The 18,933-nt window shown below is 34.0% G+C and overlaps 1 protein-coding gene across 4 annotated transcripts; it reads left to right on the top strand.

Moving 5' to 3' along the window:
- The first annotated feature begins 1,923 nt into the window (after positions 1-1,923).
- CTR1 (Protein kinase superfamily protein) lies at positions 1,924-16,731 on the top strand. 4 transcript variants are annotated; one of them, XM_011020585.1, is made up of 16 exons: positions 1,925-2,727; positions 3,441-3,742; positions 3,831-3,975; positions 4,201-4,304; positions 4,837-5,045; positions 12,216-12,381; positions 12,559-12,662; positions 12,806-12,846; positions 13,571-13,639; positions 13,747-13,847; positions 13,994-14,078; positions 14,209-14,307; positions 15,025-15,093; positions 15,206-15,337; positions 16,154-16,248; positions 16,331-16,731. In XM_011020585.1, the coding sequence occupies exons 1-16, from the start codon at positions 2,122-2,124 to the stop codon at positions 16,437-16,439; spliced, it is 2,436 nt and encodes an 811-aa protein (XP_011018887.1). In that variant the 5' UTR covers positions 1,925-2,121; the 3' UTR covers positions 16,440-16,731. The 4 variants fall into 4 exon arrangements, with proteins under 4 accessions (XP_011018885.1, XP_011018887.1, XP_011018886.1 ...); XM_011020584.1 differs by having other exon boundaries at positions 12,216-12,368; positions 12,525-12,662; XM_011020586.1 differs by having other exon boundaries at positions 12,216-12,310; positions 12,533-12,662.
- The last annotated feature ends 2,202 nt before the right edge of the window (positions 16,732-18,933 follow it).

Raw genomic sequence — 18,933 nt, forward strand, 5'->3', positions numbered from 1 at the left:
TATTTTTACATGCAGTGAATATTCATGGGCATGTTTCTTAAAAACAATTGCACATTGAATTTATATATAATTATTCAGAAAATAATTACTAATATTATAATAAAAAGCTATAATGTTATTCAATGACATGATCAAATAATTATTTAAATGATACTCCAATAAATTTATTTAAAGAGAATCTCGTTATTGAATGTAAAGAAACAGTAAAAAAATAAAAATAAAGAGCTATTTTTTTTATTTTTAAAAAGAGGGCTCGGCGTGCCCAAGCATGGGAGATTGGTTCAAGCATGCTCGGGCCTGCCTAAATGTGGCCTCCGAGCTTTCTTTTATTATCCACCCTATTTTTTTAATGGAATGCACAAAATACTGTCCATCTACAATATTTTTCAATCACTGGAGGGTGCTCCACAAGTGAAAATTAGGGTCTAGTTTTTTTTTTTTTTTAATCTTTAGTAACCAAATTTCAACATTTTTTAAAACTAAAAGCAGCACAAAAAGAAGAAGCATCACGTGGGCCTCAGAAACCATATTTTTAACTGCAATATACATTCTAATAAAACTAGAAATATAGAATTATATCAAATAAAAAAAATATCACACCCCGATTTATTTTTTTCAACATTATTAAAAAAACATAAAACAATTCACATAAAAAATCAATTGAAAGAACATAAAACAAATAAAAAGAAAAAATAAATTATTCCCACGCCATGTGATAATTTTAAAACCACGTGATAATAATAAAAAACTAAAATAAAATAACCTAGGCGGCCATAATCAATTATAAAATGAACAATAAATCCCCCAAAAAACCCAATTATTCCCATCTAACATTTGTTTTTGAAAAAAAAAACAATAATTTTAAAAACTAAAATTGAACACCATAATCAATTTCTAAAACGAACAATAAATCCCGTAAAAAAAAATTATTCCCACCTACCATTTTGTTTTAGAAAAAGAAGACAATAATTTTACTGTTTTAATCCATAATAAATCTGTCCATTTCTTTGTGATTTTCCCACACCGCGGGCCTTAGGCCGTGCTAATTAACGTTGCAGCAGTGACTAGCGTGACGCGTGCAATCAGGTTATCTACCCTCTCAAGGAGGACACCAAAAAGGAAAACCAGCAAAATCCCAATCAACATTCCGCCAACGTGTGATGTGAACTATCCTTCCCTTTTCTAATTTCCAACAGCCTCCCGTCAAAAAGTAAAAACCTCAACCAAAAAAAAAAAAAAAAAAAACAAGACCATCCCTCGTACTAGTCCTCTAACTGTATAAAGTCTCTCAATTGAATCCCCTAGCTCCCAGTTTGATCAAATGGACTTGACATCCATGTATTTCTTCTTTCTAAGATCCAGTCTGAGAGTACGGCTTAGGCTTATATAGAGATTGGTTAAAATTAATTATTTTTTATATAAAATTATTTTTTTATATTTTTAAATCGTTTTATTGTGTTAATATAAAAAAATATATTATTTTAATACAATAAAAAAACAATTTAAAAAACAAGTGTTGTAACACAATCAAATACCTTTGAAAACATTAAACATTGCATATGAAGCTAGTCACGTATTTCTCGATGATGTGTTTTTTTTAAAATTTTAAACATAGAAAAGAATACATATGTCTTAATTTGCCCTTCTAAAATTGAAAGTAATTGCATGGTAATTTCACATGCAAAACCCGAGAGAGCACATGACTAGCATGTGCATAATTTAACGATATCTCCTGTTATTTCAAAAGAAGGACCCAATGTGGGATGTAATTGAGAAAATCGTTAATGGGGTGGACTGATATGAGATTTCCCCTAAATTAAACGATACTAATAAAAACAATTAACTTCTCACCCATGAAGGGAAAAAAAAATAATTAAAAAACCCAAAGCATATTACGATCACACCACCAAATAAATCGCACCGCTTTCCTTTCTCTCTCCGACAACGGAATTCTAGAGAGAGAAAAATTGCAAAAAAAAAAAAAGGAAAAGAAAAACAATTCAGGTTCAATTCACCTGTACCAGACCTTGAAGTCAGTCTCTCTCTCTCTCTCTATCTATCTAAAGATGGCGGTTTTACTCTTTTTTTAACCTCTAAAGAAAAGAAGAAAAAAATTTCTCCATGGAAATGCCCGGTCGAAGATCCAACTACACCCTCCTTAGCCAGCAGGCAGAAGAGCAACAGCAAGCAGCGGCAGCATACTACGAGTCGTCTCTCTCAGGTGACTCGAAAAACAACAAACTAACAATAAAGCAAGAGAGAAGCTTCGTGGATTGGGAGTCGGATCATAGAGCAATAGCAAATCAACAGCAAGGAAACAGTAATCGAATTGGTCTGTATCCATCCTCTGCAGCGATCGGGTTACAAAGGCAATCGAGCGGGAGTAGTTTCGGAGAGAGTTCGCTATCGGGAGAGTATTACCCGCCGACGACACTGTCAACGGGCGGAGGAAATGAGATTGATCAGGCGTATGGGTACGAGGATGGGAATTTTGTGAGGCCGGCGGCCAGACCTCCCGTGGATGTATCTGCTAATAATGGATCGTCAGGGAAGAGTTGGGCGCAGCAAACTGAGGAAAGTTATCAGTTACAGCTGGCTCTGGCTTTGAGATTGTCGTCCGAGGCCACCTGTGCTGACGATCCCCATTTTTTGGATCCAGTTCCGGATGAATCAGCCTTGCGCTCCTCTACCTCTAACTCGCCAGAGGCCTTGTCTCATCGATTTTGGGTATGCTTGCTACTTTATTGCCTGATGAGAGTAATGTATGAGTGAGATATAGAAACGTTGAACTCTTAGATAGCTAGGGAGATGAGGGAAAATTAATTTAGTCGATAAATAATGTTTGAAATCTATTCTAAATGATCATGCAATGAAAATGAACCAATAACATGGAAGACGAGATGTGTTGTTTGAGATAATTTGGGGAAGGATTAAGTTTATCATTTTTTGGTTTGCTCATGACAAAAAGCTTAAAGTTCAGTGGTTGTACATCGTTAAGCTAAATCAAAATTCCTTTCTCGTAATTAGCCCTGCTGCAAATAACTTTCTTCATCATCCCTGTTGCTCTTGGTGGATGATTGCATGGCATTGCTCTCATTTAGTTTTACTGATACTTCTCAATCTGTACCTTTAGATTGAACTTGTGACATGGAAGCGAACTTCACATTAAGCTTGCAGGAGCTGAGTAGACAACCGTTGTCTAACTGTCTTCCAAGTAGTTTCTTCTAGCTTTTGCTTTTGGTGGATCAAAACTCTGGCATCGTTGTCTCTATCCTAGCCTAATAATATCATGCATGCTAGTTCATTTTAGTTTAGTAAAGGGAAAGATCAAATATTCATAGTTCCACTTTTTATTTGGTTCCTCCTATTACAAAATAATAAACCTTGATTATTGGCATTCACTGTGAAAAGATGCTCGTTAATAGTATAATGCATATCAGGTGAATGGTTGCTTATCATACTTCAACAAAATTCCCGATGGATTTTACCTAATTCACGGAATGGATCCATATGTGTGGACTGTGTGCACTGATTTGCAAGATAATGGTCGTATTCCATCAATTGAATCACTGAAGTCTGTGGATCCCAATGCTGATTCTTCAATGGAAGTGGTTTTGATTGATCGACGTAGCGATCCGAACTTAAAGGAACTCCAAAATAGGGTCCATGGCATCTCTTGTAGCTCTATAACAACAAAAGAGGTAGTTGATCAGCTGGCAAGACTTGTTTGCAACCGGATGGGGTGAGTTCTAGTCTTTAATTGTGCGAAAATCTAGGAGGTAGCTTTTTAAATAATACTTTGTTCATCACATTTTTATTGCTATCATAAGGGGGCCAGCCTGCAGAGGAGAAGATGAGTTCATTTCCATCTGGAAGGAATGCAGTGATAATCTAAAAGATTGCTTAGAATCTATTGTGGTTCCAATAGGCAGCCTATCCATTGGTCTTTGTAGACATAGATCTTTACTATTCAAGGTAAGATCTTTCATATTTTCATGCACTGATTTCTGTTTTTGGTTTCAACAGTTAACAAGGTTATTATTTGCAACTTTTATGTGAGTTGCTGTGTTTTAATATTCATCTCAAGTATAATGCATGTTTCTTAACAGTCTGGCTAAAGATTCCTGATTGTGAACTATTTTTTGTAATTTTTTCTTGGTAGCAGAAAGGGACTGACGGAAACTTGTATGATTTGTGCAGGTGTTAGCTGACACCATTGATTTACCATGTCGAATTGCAAAGGGCTGCAAATATTGTAAAAGGGATGATGGTTCCTCCTGTCTTGTTCAGTTCGGGTTTGACAGGTTTTTATTTTTTCCTTTTTGCCAGATTTTGGTGTCTTTTTCTTATGATGTATTCCAATTCAACAATTTATCCAACTTAGTGAGTTGGTTTAAATGGAAAGCTAAATTAATCCTGGTTAATTATGAGTTATTGACATTCTCTCATCATTTTAGATTTTTCCTTTGCATTCTTGTGAACACAACCTCCTTGTTTTTGGGATCGGTTCAACTGCTCATTCCTTGTTACATGTTAAGAACACCGGAGAAATTCATTTTAAGATTAACAAAGTAGAAACACTGCATACAAATTCATTGTAATCAATATCTTGTGTAAAGGTAAACAAAATTTTTTATATCAATAAATACTAAATTGCCGGTTGATTGCTCTGGGTTTTTTGGGTTCTCCTTCTTCCTTCGGGTGCATCAATTGGATCATTCTTTTAATGATGCAATCATGATCTTTTTGGGCGTGGGACTTGGGCAACTGCATGTTTCATACTTACAGCTGCAAGTTGCAAGCAACATTTGACAAATTATGTTTAATTCATTTCAGGGAGTATCTAGTTGACTTAATTGGGAGGCCTGGTTTTTTATGCGAGCCTGATTCCTTTCTTAATGGTCCTTCTTCCATCTCAATTTCTTCACCATTGCGCTTTCCTCGAATCAAATCAACTGAAAGTACTGTTGATTTCAGGCAATTGGCCAAACAATATTTCATGGACTGCCAATCACTTAATCTTGTATTTGATGATGCGTCAACAGGTAAATATTTTAAAAAGAAGCTGTATAAACTACACAAGTCCATCTTTTTTCGACTTGTCCCTGGATTTCTTTATTTGGCTTCAACATGCAATTTTTATTATCTGCTTGCATTGACGAGGGTATCATATGTGTTTGCCAATTTCTCATGTCATATGCCCTTCATTGCAAGCTTTAATTAATTGCCCAAAGCGATCGTTTTATAAGAATTCACTACTTAGATTCTTATATATTGTTATTGCTAATTTCTTTGTTTTGCTGCTAAAGCTTGGTATTGGTTGATAGATTTGCTTTAGAGCATTGTGTCTATGCATGAGGCAATTCAAATGCATAAAAACCCGTATAAAGGTTCCCCCCCTAACCAATGCAGAAATTATTAATTGTACCTAGTTTACAAGTGAGACTGTGAACCAACCATGTGAGGACACAATCATTTTTGTCTTTCCTTTGAATAAAAAAAATCTTTCTTTTATCTTAAAGCCGTAGTTATTGTTTGTTTATTTTAAAGTTGATGATGTTGTCAAATAAGATGATATATCCTTCCACAATTGATTGGTCCTTAGTTGTGAACATGTTCATCTCATAATTTCTCTGGTAGAATACTTGTACTTATCAAACCAAAAATTGTTCAATTATTCGTTCATTAAAGTACTTAAATGTATTGGATGGATTACCTTTTGATGACCTACATTACTATAGACATTCCTAAATTAATTTTATATATCCCATCATGCATAGACTCCCTGACATACGTTTCATATGCTTATTGCTTTACAATCCAAGAGTTTTAGTTTTTTAGCTTTGTGGAAATTGTTGCAATGACATTTACTGTAGACATTCCTAAATTAATTTTATATATCCCATCATGCATAGACTCCCTGGCACACGTTTCATATGCTCATTGCTTTACAATTCAAGAGTTTTAGTTTTTTAGCTTTATGGAAATTGTTGCAACTACATTTATGAAGCAGATAGACAAGACTGGTTTTGAAAAGAAGTTCATGAAGAAACTCAGAAGCTTTTTATATGAAGCTTCAAATTGTTTTAATTATTTTCCTAGTTAATTTTGGGTTTTAATTATTTGTTTACTACGTAGCTTATGACTTATAATTTAATTAGTATTTTATTATTGAAGAATCCTAATGCCAAATGTATTGAATTAATTTGGTAAGTTTTAATTATGAATTTTTTTCTATAAAGAATTTTAGGATTAATATAAATAGGTATATCTAGTTTATTTCGAGATTCAAACTATTTAAACTTTTGATAAAATATTAAAGATTTTCTATATTTCTCTATAGTGTTAGCTCTATAACCTTTGAGCTTCAGAACTCTAGTTTCTATCCTGATATTTGCCTCGTCAATTGGTATCATAGTAGGTTGGCCTCTTTGATGGATGAAGATGATAACAACCCACTAGGCAATGCATGAGTGGAGGCCCTCTGGGGCGTGTGATCATTTGGAGCAAACCATAGTAGATCTAACTTGGGTAATGGGTAACACAACCAAGAATCGTGAGGAAGAGAGGAACTTGTCTGGAGACTTACTTTAAGGCAGGCCTAACCCTGGTCCTATTCTTGAAATTCCACCTAGACAACCAATTGTCCATGTGGATGGTGTTGGTGGAGACGAATTTGATGAGATAGACCATGATAACAAACACATGATTTTCGCATCAAGATAGAAATTACAACATTCTATAGAGATTTGGATATAGAAGAATTCCATGATTAGATCGCTGAATGTGATGGGGTTAAAGAGTACTTTAGTTTCTTGGAAGAGAAGATGGTGGAATTGGTTGCATATAACCTAAAGGGTGGAGTTTCTTCCTAGTGGAAACGTCAAACAGATACATGGTTAAGAGAAGGGAGACAACCTATTATGTCATGGATGTACATGAAGCGATTATTGCATGAGAGATTCCTTTCTCCTGACTATAAACAATATTTGTTTTAGCGATATTAGGATTATTGACAAGATAATAAATTTGTTGTTGGGTATACCATTGAATTTCAAAGTTTGGCAGAACATAACAAACTCCAAGAGATAGAGCATCAGCAGGTTGCAAGGTTTATCAAAGATTTAAAGTAACAATCCAAGACAAGATCAGAGTATGGATGTTTACGCTCTCAAATGTAAGTATTATGACGTTAAAGGGGTTGAGATGCTAATGAAAGAGAAGGTTGGTAGTAGTGAAAGATTTGATAGGTCCAATCCTTCTAGGAGAACATATAATGAGATAAGTGGATTCGGTCCTCCTGATAAGGGGAAGGTAGCAAGCCAACTCTAAAGAGATAGTGAACAAGTTGAAACAATCAAATTGAATAAACCCTATGCCATGCCAATGATAGCCAAGTGCTTTAAATATGGAGAACCAGGACACTGTTCTAGTGATTGTAGGAGAGAAATCGGTCGATCTAATTAAAAGGCAGTATAAGCTAGAACCCTCTAATGATAAGGGTGAGCTGTGTGAACTTGATGGGTATGACAAAGAAGATTTTTATAAGAATGATGATGAGAGACAAACCTATGTGGTTAGAAAGATGCCGCTAACACTAAAGGTTGTTGCAGCGAAACAAATTATTTCATAACCGTTGCACTATAAATAAAAACCTGTTTGACTTAATTATCTATAATGAAAGCTGTGAAAATATTATTGATAAATATATTGTTAATAAATTGAAATTACCACAAGAACCTCATCTTGAACTTTACAAGATTGGATGAATTAAGTTAGTAAGAGAGATAAAGGTAAACCAATGATGTAGAGTACCTTTTTCCACTGGGAAGTATAAGGATGAAATGTATTGTGATGAGGAAAATATGGATGCTTGTAGTTTGATTTTTGGCGGGCCTTGACAATATGATGTGGATGCTAAACACCTGGGTAGATATAATTTGTATAAAATTAGAAAGAATGGTGTTGAGTTATACTCTTGTGTCTTTGAAGGGATAATCCAACCCTAAAGCTTTTAAAGTAGAGGGGAAGACTTTCTTACCATAACTAGTTCAGGACTTGAGATGCAAGCAGGGGTATGGAAAATTAGGCAAATTCATGCATTGGTTGTGAAGACATTAGTGGATGAACATACCAAAAAAAAATGTACAAACATTCTTGAAACAATTAAGCCTTTATTTGCTGATTTTAAAGAGATTCTACCTGATGAATTGCCTGATGGGTTGCCATTGATGAGAGACATTCAACATCATATTAATTTGGTGCCGGGAGCGAGCCTTTAAGTCTTCCACATTACTGAATGAGCCCTAAAGAGGGTGAGATATTAAAGAAGGTAGAAGAGCTGTTGAGAAATGGTCAGATTCAAAAGAGTAAGTTCTTATGCATTTTCAGCATTGTTAACTCCAAAGAAGGATGGCAATTGGCATTTGTGTGGACAATTGCGCCATTAACAAATAACCTTGGGATACAAGTTTCTAATCCTCGGTTAGATGACATGCTTGATTAGATACATAAGGCATCAATCTTTACAAAGATTGACTTGAGGAGCAGTTACCCTCAAATTCGGATTCGGTTAGGTGACAAGTGAAAGACAACTTTCAAGACAAAAGAGGGATTGCACGAGTGGTTGGTTGTGCCTTTTGGGCTATCTTATGCGCCAAGCATTTTTGTAAGGGTGATATATTTTTTCTACGATAAGTTTATGGTTGTTTATTTTGATGATATCTTGATTTATAGTAGATCTGAGATTAATCACGTTGGACACTTGAGGAAGGTGCTTTAAGTGCTGCTAGAAAACAAATTATATGTGAATATGAAGAAGTGTAGTTTTATGATTGATATGCTACTGCTTTTAGGCTTTATTGTTAGTTCAGATGATATACATGCTAATGATGAGAAGGTCCAGGCCAACCCCCCTAACACAGATAATGAGGCTTGTAGTTTCCATAAGTTAACTACTTTTTATTGGTGTTTCATTAGAGATTTTAGTAATATTACGAGACCCATTACTGATTGCATGAAGAAAAGGAAATTTGATTAGGGGAGAAGAGGCAGAAAAGAACTTTGCTTTAATCAAAGAAAAACTAAGGTTTTAGCACCTCCAAATTTTGATAAACTGTTTGAGGTAAAATGCAATGCTTGTGGTGTTGAGATTGGTGAAGAGTTCTATCCTAAGAGAAGAGAACCATGACATTTTTTGGTGAGAAGTTTAGTGATGCCAGGTTGAAGCAGTCCACATGCAACAAAGGGTTCTATGCTATTTTTTTAAACTCTTATGAAGTGAGAGCATTAACTGATTGGTAAAGAGTCTATGTTGTATTCTAACCATGAGGCGTTGGGATTTTTACATAATTAGAGAAGAATAAGTGATGACATGTATGCAAGATGGGTTGCTAACCTTTAATGGTTTCCAATTAGAATTGTGCATGAGGTTGGGGTTCAAAATAAAGTTGTTAATGCTTTGAGTAGAAGAACAACTTTGCTGGTTACTCTTAAGGGATCACTGGATTCAACTATTTGAAAGAGTTTGTACGAGTGTGATGAGGATTTCAGTGAGGTATGGAAGAAGTGTTAAAAATTGCCTACTGATTACTTTCACATTAATGATGGATTTCTGATGAAAGGTAATCAACTTTGCATTCCCCGGTCTTCATTACAGGAGAAAGTGATTCAGGATTTGCATGGAAAGTTTTGATTGTCACTTGAGGTGACAGAAGACTACTAATGTTGTCCGTGATGATATTGTTAGCCTCACTTGAAATGGGATATTGGTAAGTTTATGCAAAAATATTATATTTGTCAAACTGCAAATGAACCAAGTATAGAATACAATTCTATATATATATATAGCCTCTAATTATTCTTAAATACATATGGAAGGACTTGTCTATGGATTTTGTACTTGGATTGCCTCGTGCACAAAGGGATGGATTTTGTATTTGTTGTAGTTAACAGGTTCTCAAAGATGACGCATGACACATTTTATTCCTTGTAAAAAAATGAATGATGTGTCTGCTATTGCTTACTTTTCTTCCGAGTGGTGGTTCATTTACATGGTTGTTGAAGACCATCTTGATATGGACAGTAAGTTTCTCAGTCACTTTTGGCATATGCTATGGAAAATGTATGATTCTTCATTACAGTTCAGTAGGACAAATCCATGGATAGATATAGAGACCACTGAATTGAACACTTGAAAACTTGTTAAAGAGCATTTGCAGTGACAAGCTGAAACAATGAGATTATGCCCTTGCACAAGCAAAATTTCAAATAACAGTGCTAGGCATAGTGCCACAGGTAAATAACAAATTGTATATCTACATTGTTCTCAGTATTTGCTAGATCCGATGCCAATTCATAAGGGTGTTAGGTTTAATGTGGCTACGAAGAAGATGACTATGAATGCGCAAGCTACTATGGAGGATGTGAAGTAGAAGTTGATGAAGACTAATACCAAATATAAGGAAGTTGTTGATATACACTGCCTAGCTGAAGTGTTTAAGGAAGGAAATAAGGTGATGGTGTTCTTTCACAACAAGATATTTCCAGTGGGATCGTATAGCAAACAACAACAGAATAAATATGGTCTTTACACCGTCTTGACAAAGATTAGTGACAATGTTTATGTTATTGATTTACCTAATAATAGGAGTATTTCCAGAACTTTTAACATGTCATACATTTATTATTTCTATGATGATCAACCTTTGTATCCAAAGTTTAGAGATAACTCAATGAGTCTTTTGCGAGTAGAAGGATTGGTGAGAAGCGTGTCGCAACTACATTTATGAACCAAATAGACAAGTCCAATCTTGAAAAGAGTATGTGAAAAAATACATAAGCATGCGATATAAAGCTTGAAGTTGTTTTAATTATTTTCCTAGTTAATTTTGGATTTTAATTATTTGTTTTCTATCTAGCTTAGAATTTGTAATTTAATTAGTATTTTACTTTTTAAGAATCTTAATGATAAATGGATTCAATTAATTAGGTAAGTTTTAATGAGGAATTCTTTTCTATAAAAGATTTAGATTTTTAATAAAATATCAGAAATTTTCTTTCTTTCTCTACTGTGTTAGAGCCCTCACCTTAGAGTTTGAGAACCAATTTCTATCCTTGCTATTCTCCGCATCACATGAGACTTATTTGATGGTTCTAATCTGCATGCTTTAGCTTCTTTGTAACTTTGATAACAAAAGACCAAGCAGACGGTTGTGTGGTATAATAACCTTTTCTCTTCTCATAATTGATTTTGGAGAAAAAGCCTTGATCTTGGTGGTAATCCAGTCACTTTTGGAAGGATAGGAAGCCATGTTGACTTCTTATGTGTATTTAAGAGACCTCCTTTGTTAAATTAGGTTTTCTTTTTTAACTCTTTAGCATGATAACTTAAGTACTTCATCAGTGTTAATATGTGTTTAAACAAACGGGTGTTTTGCTTTGAATAATTTAGTTTGGGTATGATAAGAGTATAAAAATAAGTTAATGGTTTGGTTAGCTGGAAAATTTTGTAAGGGTAAATTGTAAAAGTTGGTCAAAGTAGAGATAATTACTGAACAAATTATTCCGTGCAATTATTAAGAGAAGGCACATAAAGTACAAAAAACCATCTATCTCTACTTTTGACGTAATGGTTTTTCCTGTGCTTATATGCCTTTTCTAATTTTGGTTCAAGAATTACGTTTAACTTTAGATGGTAGTTGCTGAGGTGGAGTATTATCTTTATGGTTAATTTGTTACGAACTTAGCCAGAAGCTCATCTCATTTTTAAGTTTAATATAGATTGATAATTTCTAATTTAGTGAATTGCACCTTTTTAAAGTCTGCTAACCATGTGCTTGTCATATGAGCATAATAAACAGGTCATGTTGATGTGGTTTGTGTGCATTTTATATTTCCATATTATTGCCATTAGTTCTTGTCTTTTTCGGTTCTTTTCCAATCCAATTACAATCATGTACATATTCATTTTGATTTCCTTATTTCCATTACCCGTATGTGATGTATGATATGCTGACCATCAAATTTACTAAGCGTTGCTAGTAGTATTTATGTCTAATTATTGAATTCCCATGCGAAACTGGAATTTGATTTTGATGTTTCTGCTTTCTATCGAATCCAAAGTGTAAAATCGGGCTTTTGCATCCATTAGCTTTCCATGTAAAATCGAGAAGAAAATGCTAAGTTTCTATTGCTATTGACTGCTGTAAATGCAGGTACTGTTCATGATGGTGAAGCTCCTGGATTTTCCATGTATCCTAAAAAAACTGACAGGACAGACTCGGAAATAAGTAACCATGTGCAACTCCCAAGCAACAGCAATGAAATTTCTCAGTTACCTCTGCCACTGAAAGTTAGTCGGATAAGTGGCCAAGATAGAAACAGTCAACTTTTTAAATCGTACAATCCTTCCCAGAATGATAAACAATCAATGAATGTGGTCAGAGATCCAATCCCATTAAAGAAAATCCCACCAGTTATGCATAGAGATGCACAGCCACTTATATCATTTTCTGATCAAAGAGTTGATGCCAGTAAAGATTCCATGTTTTCTGAAGGTAGTCAACTGCTTTCTGGTAAAAGAAGTAAAGAACTTCCACTTGATGCGGAGGATTCGGATATTCCATGGAATGATCTTGTTTTAAAAGAGAGAATTGGAGCAGGTACTTTTCTTGATAGACTTGGAATAAAAAAACATGATCATGGTATATTAGCATAGCACCCATGCTTCTTTCATGCCATTATGCTATTGGCCCTGATTTTCTTGGGGAGACTGCACTTATTTTGTGAATGGGTGTATTTTCAGGTTCTTTTGGAACTGTCCATCGTGCTGACTGGCATGGCTCGGTAAGCTTTTCGTATTTGTTTATGCAGTTGAATCACGATAGAAATGGTGAAGACATGTTTTGCACTCTGATTTCTTCTCTGGTTTCTGAATGTTGATAACAATCCATGATAGGTTAGTGTAGGATATGTTTATATTTATTTGGGGTGGAGATTTTAAGAATGGTTATTTGCCTGACCGCTTGATAGAATCTGAAGGAATATGGAAACTTAAGCTGTATGGGACAATGTTTAATTTCGGTAAAATCCAAATTAAAAAGGAAAACAAGTTGAATTTTATTATTTGCTTGCCTTTTATCTCAACATAGCATCCGAAGGACTATAACATTCACCTGATCAGATAGTTCTATGGGGTGCAGCTATGGTGTTATGTTCAAGCAATATTGCAGCCCTCAAGTTCTTGCTGGGACTGCAATCAACATACCTATGATGCATTTTTTATCACCCAATATTTTTGCATTTTTATATTGCCAAGAAAAGCCTGTCCTTTATCTTGTTCCAATTTTTCTTTTTTATCTGTACTCATCTCATGCGGTATTGCTGTCATTCTTGCATTTGAAAATAGAAGGATGCATATATATATATATATATATATAGTCATTTTTTAGCGGACATTTAAATGTTGTTTGCCTTCTCCATTAATTGAATTTTCTTGAGGTTTATTTTAAACTAATATTCTATGATCCAATCAATTGCACAACATTTTGAATATATGTGGTAATTGCAGGATGTTGCTGTGAAAATTCTCATGGAGCAAGACTTTCATGCTGAACGCTTCAAGGAATTTCTGAGGGAGGTGTGTTTCATCTAGAATTGAGTGTGATGTGCACTAAGCTCAAGAATTTTTTTTCTTCTATTTCTTCGTTTGTATTTGATATGTGAAGCTTCATATCTTTTGTTCAGGTTGCAATAATGAAACGCTTGCGGCATCCAAATATTGTTCTTTTTATGGGTGCAGTTACTCAACCGCCAAACTTATCCATAGTGACCGAATATTTATCAAGGTCCTGTTATTTCTTAGAAACTGCCCTCCTATTTCTTGTATAACGTGGTCTCTATAGATTAAAACCGTTGTCTGCTTCAATTATTTGAATGTAAATCTTATCGCTGTTGAAGTTAAACCAACTAAATATTTTTTTTTGCACTGCAGGGGTAGCTTGTATAGGCTTTTGCACAAGTCAGGTGCAAGAGAGGTGCTGGATGAAAGGCGTCGGTTGAATATGGCTTATGATGTGGTATGCATGTGAAAACTTCATGTTTTCTGTAATCTCTTCCTTTTCTATATTTAAACTCGTTATGGGCATTCAATATCAATATCGTCTCCTTGTCTGGGATAGCTAATTGAGTTTTCATTGTTGTTCACAGGCAAAGGGTATGAATTATCTTCACAAGCGTAATCCCCCCATTGTCCATAGAGATCTAAAATCTCCTAATCTTTTGGTTGACAAAAAATATACAGTGAAGGTAAGGCTGATAAATCCTTGCATGTAGGAGAAAGACTGCCAATTTCCCATTTTATGATTAGAGAGGAGGGAAACATAATTAAACTCTGTTGCCTTTTTCAATCATGAATTTAATTTGTAATATATGAAGCCTTGGTAGGCTTTGAATAATATACTGTTAAACAACTGGATCTAGGTAATTCACAGGGCTTGTTATCTTTTTCCCTACATGGTTAGATGCTATCATGTCCTGGTATTGTTGCTTGCTATGGTTTTGCTTTGAGTATTTCTGGGTTGTCTCATGGATGAAAGCTAGCCTGTTCAGGATAGTCATTTTTCTTGCTTGTATGATGCATCACATTGGCAATGCTTTGTGAAATTTTTTATTGTCAAGTTCCAATTCAACGTGAGTGTTGATGTCATACTGCATGATGAAGTTGCGAATTTCAGCACAGTGAAGAGATAGTAGATGTATAGATTAATGTGATATTATTTATGCCTCAGTTAGAAGGATATGTGATTCTGTTAACAAGCGAGCAGGTTTATGAAGGAAAATTTGCTTGGCATCTTTTGTTTTCTTTTGTAGGAATTGCTTTGTGTACCAGGGTGTGTTCTGTGGCCTCCAAATGTTGTTTTATTTCTTTTTTCGTTTCTGTTAAGATTTCATTTTTGTTATCAAGTACTTCTATTACTTTGTTACATGTCTTTCCCTTTTGCATGCTTTGTCTGATCTATTCAGGTTTGTGATTTTGGGCTTTCTCGTTTCAAAGCAAACACATTTCTTTCATCAAAGTCAGCAGCAGGGACTGTAAGTGCAGTAAAACTTAACAGCAACAACATGACTGGATCTTTGTTTTAAGGTGGCATGGGACACTCTTTATTAAAATATGTGCTTAACAACACCTTTTCCAATTTATTAGCCTGAGTGGATGGCACCTGAAGTTCTCCGTGATGAACTTTCAAATGAGAAGTCTGACGTATACAGCTTTGGTGTAATCTTGTGGGAGCTAGCAACATTGCAGCAACCTTGGAGCAATTTAAATGCAGCACAGGTTTGTGTTATGATAGTTTGATTTTTGATTGGGAAATGATAGAATTTGAATGGGCAGATTATCCCATGTTGGCAATTTAACTGATTATTGCAATTAGGATTAAGAAAGATATTGGAAATGGATACTCAGAATATTATTAAATGAGACAATATCCCATTAGTAGATGTCTGCATTAATAACAAGTCAGTTGAAACTATAAAAAAGACACCCGCCAGTTTAGGCCTCTCTAATTTATCGGACCCACATTGTGTTTTATCCTTCCTCAAGGTCCTCAGTTGGAAAGTTGCTTTCTGACGCTAGCTTTTATGCCTAGACATCCCATACAAAATAGATGCCTTTCCCTTCACGTTCCACGCATTTAGCTGAAGTTATGTGTTCATCATAAATGGGCACACGACCTATTTTTAAGGTGTCCACCTCCAGGCTGCAGTAATGGGCTAAAATAGGGCCAGTTCTATTGCTTGAGGGGTGTAGAAGCTGTTTGTGTGCTTTTATTAAAGCTTTTCGAGCTTATTTAGGAGCCAGACTACTGCATGTGTGTGGTTATTGAAGTTTTTTCATTTTATTTAAGTGTTGCAAAATATACCCTCATTTTGGTTATTGTGGTGGCCGCCAGTTCTGCTGTCTCATTCACATACTCCAGCACTTTTATGTGGGATGATTTTATTATGCCTGTGTTCATCCTTGTCTTTTCTTTTTCATGGCTGATGCAAGTTCGGTTACTTGTTACATTGTGTTTTTGCAATCACTGGTGACAATACATTGTTTGAAATCGATTACAAGATATAGATTATGGATATGGATACTATCTTATAGGTTGTGGCAGCTGTTGGTTTCAAGGGCAAAAGGCTTGAGATTCCACGGGATTTGAATCCTCATGTGGCTGCTTTAATAGAAGCGTGCTGGGCGAAGTAAGTTGCAACCCTTTTCAGTTAGTTGTACACGCTATTTTCACCCCCATTGTTTTTTATTTATACAAATGGTTTCCTGCAGTGAACCATGGAAACGACCTTCCTTCGCCAGCATCATGGATTCATTGAGGTCATTGATTAAACCTCCGACACCTCAGCCTGGTCTTGCGAGCATGAGTTTGCTTGCCTGAAGGATTGGAACACCTGCAGTCTTATTTGTGCACATAATACAGCATTCTTTTGAGATTGGTGTCTGTCAGGAAGAGCCACTGTCTAATCGTCTCAGGTGCAATCCAGCTTGATATGCTAACGTTGAATGATGCCTGAATCTAGAGTCAGCATAACCTTTTCTGCTGCGACAAATATTGTTTGCCTAGGTGGGTAAATTGTGTAAAGTCTTGTAATTTTGCATGTAAAGTCTGTAACTTAAATTAGCTTTAATGAGAAGTAGCTTCCTCGGCATTCAACATTTGAGCACGAAAAGGTAATCTTCAGTTGCTATCAGATTTCAATTTTTCACCCTACTTTGCTCGAACAGCTAAACAATACAACAAAGCAAAGTCAAATATATCAATAGCTTTTTCATTAATCTCAACTAATTTTGCATTTATTTCCACACATTTCAAAAACATGTACGACTTAATAAATGCTCTATAAATGGAGGTTTTTGGTGTTTTATTTCGGGAGGGTGAGGGTGGTAGTAATTGTTTTTTAAAATGATTTTTGTTGGAAAATGTATTAAAATAATATATTTTTTTAAAAAAATATTTTTAATATCATGATTTAAAAATTTATATGTAAAAAAATAATTTTAAATAAAAATAAATTAATTTTTATAAAATGCAATTTTAGCTGTGATGAAAACAAGGCATGATAGGCGGTAAAATGTTAACCAAACAACTCAATTTATAAATCATATCTAACTTCATTATGAATTGTTTCCTTTTAAATTTATTTATTTTAAAGATTTCATTTTAATTAAAATTTAGCTATTCATATGAGCTACTGAGGTAGTTTGTAACGGATGGATTCTTGGGTTTAATTTATGTGGTGGATGAATTTTTCAAGAGCACGTTATAGGAGTGAGCAAAAAATAGAAAAATCAATTAAATTAAAAAAACTAAAAAAATCAAATCCAATGTAAATAGAGTTAAATTAGAAAAAAATCAAGTTAAATAAAAAAAAAGAACTAAAATAGTTTGAACCAGTTTTTTCTTTTAAATGACTAAAAGGAACTAAAATTAGTCAATTTGAATCAATTTAAAAAAACTAGTTTTAGTTATTTTTTTAATAAAAATAAAACTAAATAAAAAATAATCACCTTGTCACCTCATTGCATCTAAGTTGAAAAGGATAAATTGTATAAGGTATAGTTGTCCTCTATTGAGTTGTGCTATTAAATCTAAATTAGGGTTATCTATAAAGAATTATGATAGGGTGGTTTGTGAATATCCACGTGGTGGAGATGATGACATCATATGATGTAATAAAAAAAGTAAACTTGCATATATACATTATGAATCCAAGTATGACCATCAACATCCAAGATAAAATTCCTGCATGAAGATCCAAAAAAACAAAAAACAAAAAACAAAAAGAAGAAAAGGACATTTTTGCTCTAAGAGGTTGGAGAATCGAAACTGAACTGCTTTTTTATTTTTCGCGGAGAAGGGCTTTCATTTTTTGTACTCATCTTTAAAAATCTTAAAAAAGATAGAGACTCTACCAATATTAAAAGAAGAAGAAGGAAAAAGGTTATCTTTATTTTTACTCCTAACCTTAATTATTAGTCTCAATTGGAAAATTTAGGATTTCTCTTTTTTTTTGTTTTTTAAACCAGTTTTTTCTTTTAAATGACTAAAACGAATTAATTTGAATCAATTTAAAAAAATTAGTTTTAGTTATTTTTTTAATAAAAATAAAACTAAATAAAAAATAATCACCTTGTCACCTCATTGCATCTAAGTTGAAAAGGATAAATTGTATAAGGTATAGTTGTCCTCTATTGAGTTGTGCTATTAAATCTAAATTAGGGTTATCTATAAAGAATTATGATAGGGTGGTTTGTGAATATCCACGTGGTGGAGATGATGACATCATATGATGTAATAAAAAAAGTAAACTTGCATATATACATTATGAATCCAAGTATGACCATCAACATCCAAGATAAAATTTCTGCATGAAGATCCAAAAAAACAAAAAAAGAAAAAAAAGAAAAGGACATTTTTGCTTTCTAAGAGGTTGGAGAATCGAAACTGAACAGCTTTTATATTTTTCGGGGAGAAGGGCTTTCATTTTTTGTACTCATCTTCAAAAATCTTAAAAAAGATAGAGACTACCGATATTAAGAGGGGGAGGAAAAATATTATCTTTATTTTTACTCCTAACCTTAATTATTAGTCTCAATTGGGAAATTTAGGATTTCTCTATTTTTTATTTTTTGTTTTTAATTTTTAAAATGTATTTCAGAAATAATTAATAGGATATTAATATTTCTATAAAATTACCCATTTGAATTTTAAACAATTTATCTTATTTATTTAAATTATAAATTGAAATTTTGATATATTATATATGTCCCGGGTAAGTAGCATATAAATAAAATATTTAAAAAATGTGTACGTATACATTTGCAGCCAGCTAGTAGCTAGGTAAGTTAATAATGGTGAGTTCTTGTAGGGA

The sequence above is a fragment of the Populus euphratica genome, unplaced genomic scaffold (genome assembly GCF_000495115.2).
Source record: "Populus euphratica unplaced genomic scaffold, PopEup_1.0 scaffold46.1, whole genome shotgun sequence".
NCBI classification, from domain to species: Eukaryota; Viridiplantae; Streptophyta; class Magnoliopsida; order Malpighiales; family Salicaceae; genus Populus; species Populus euphratica.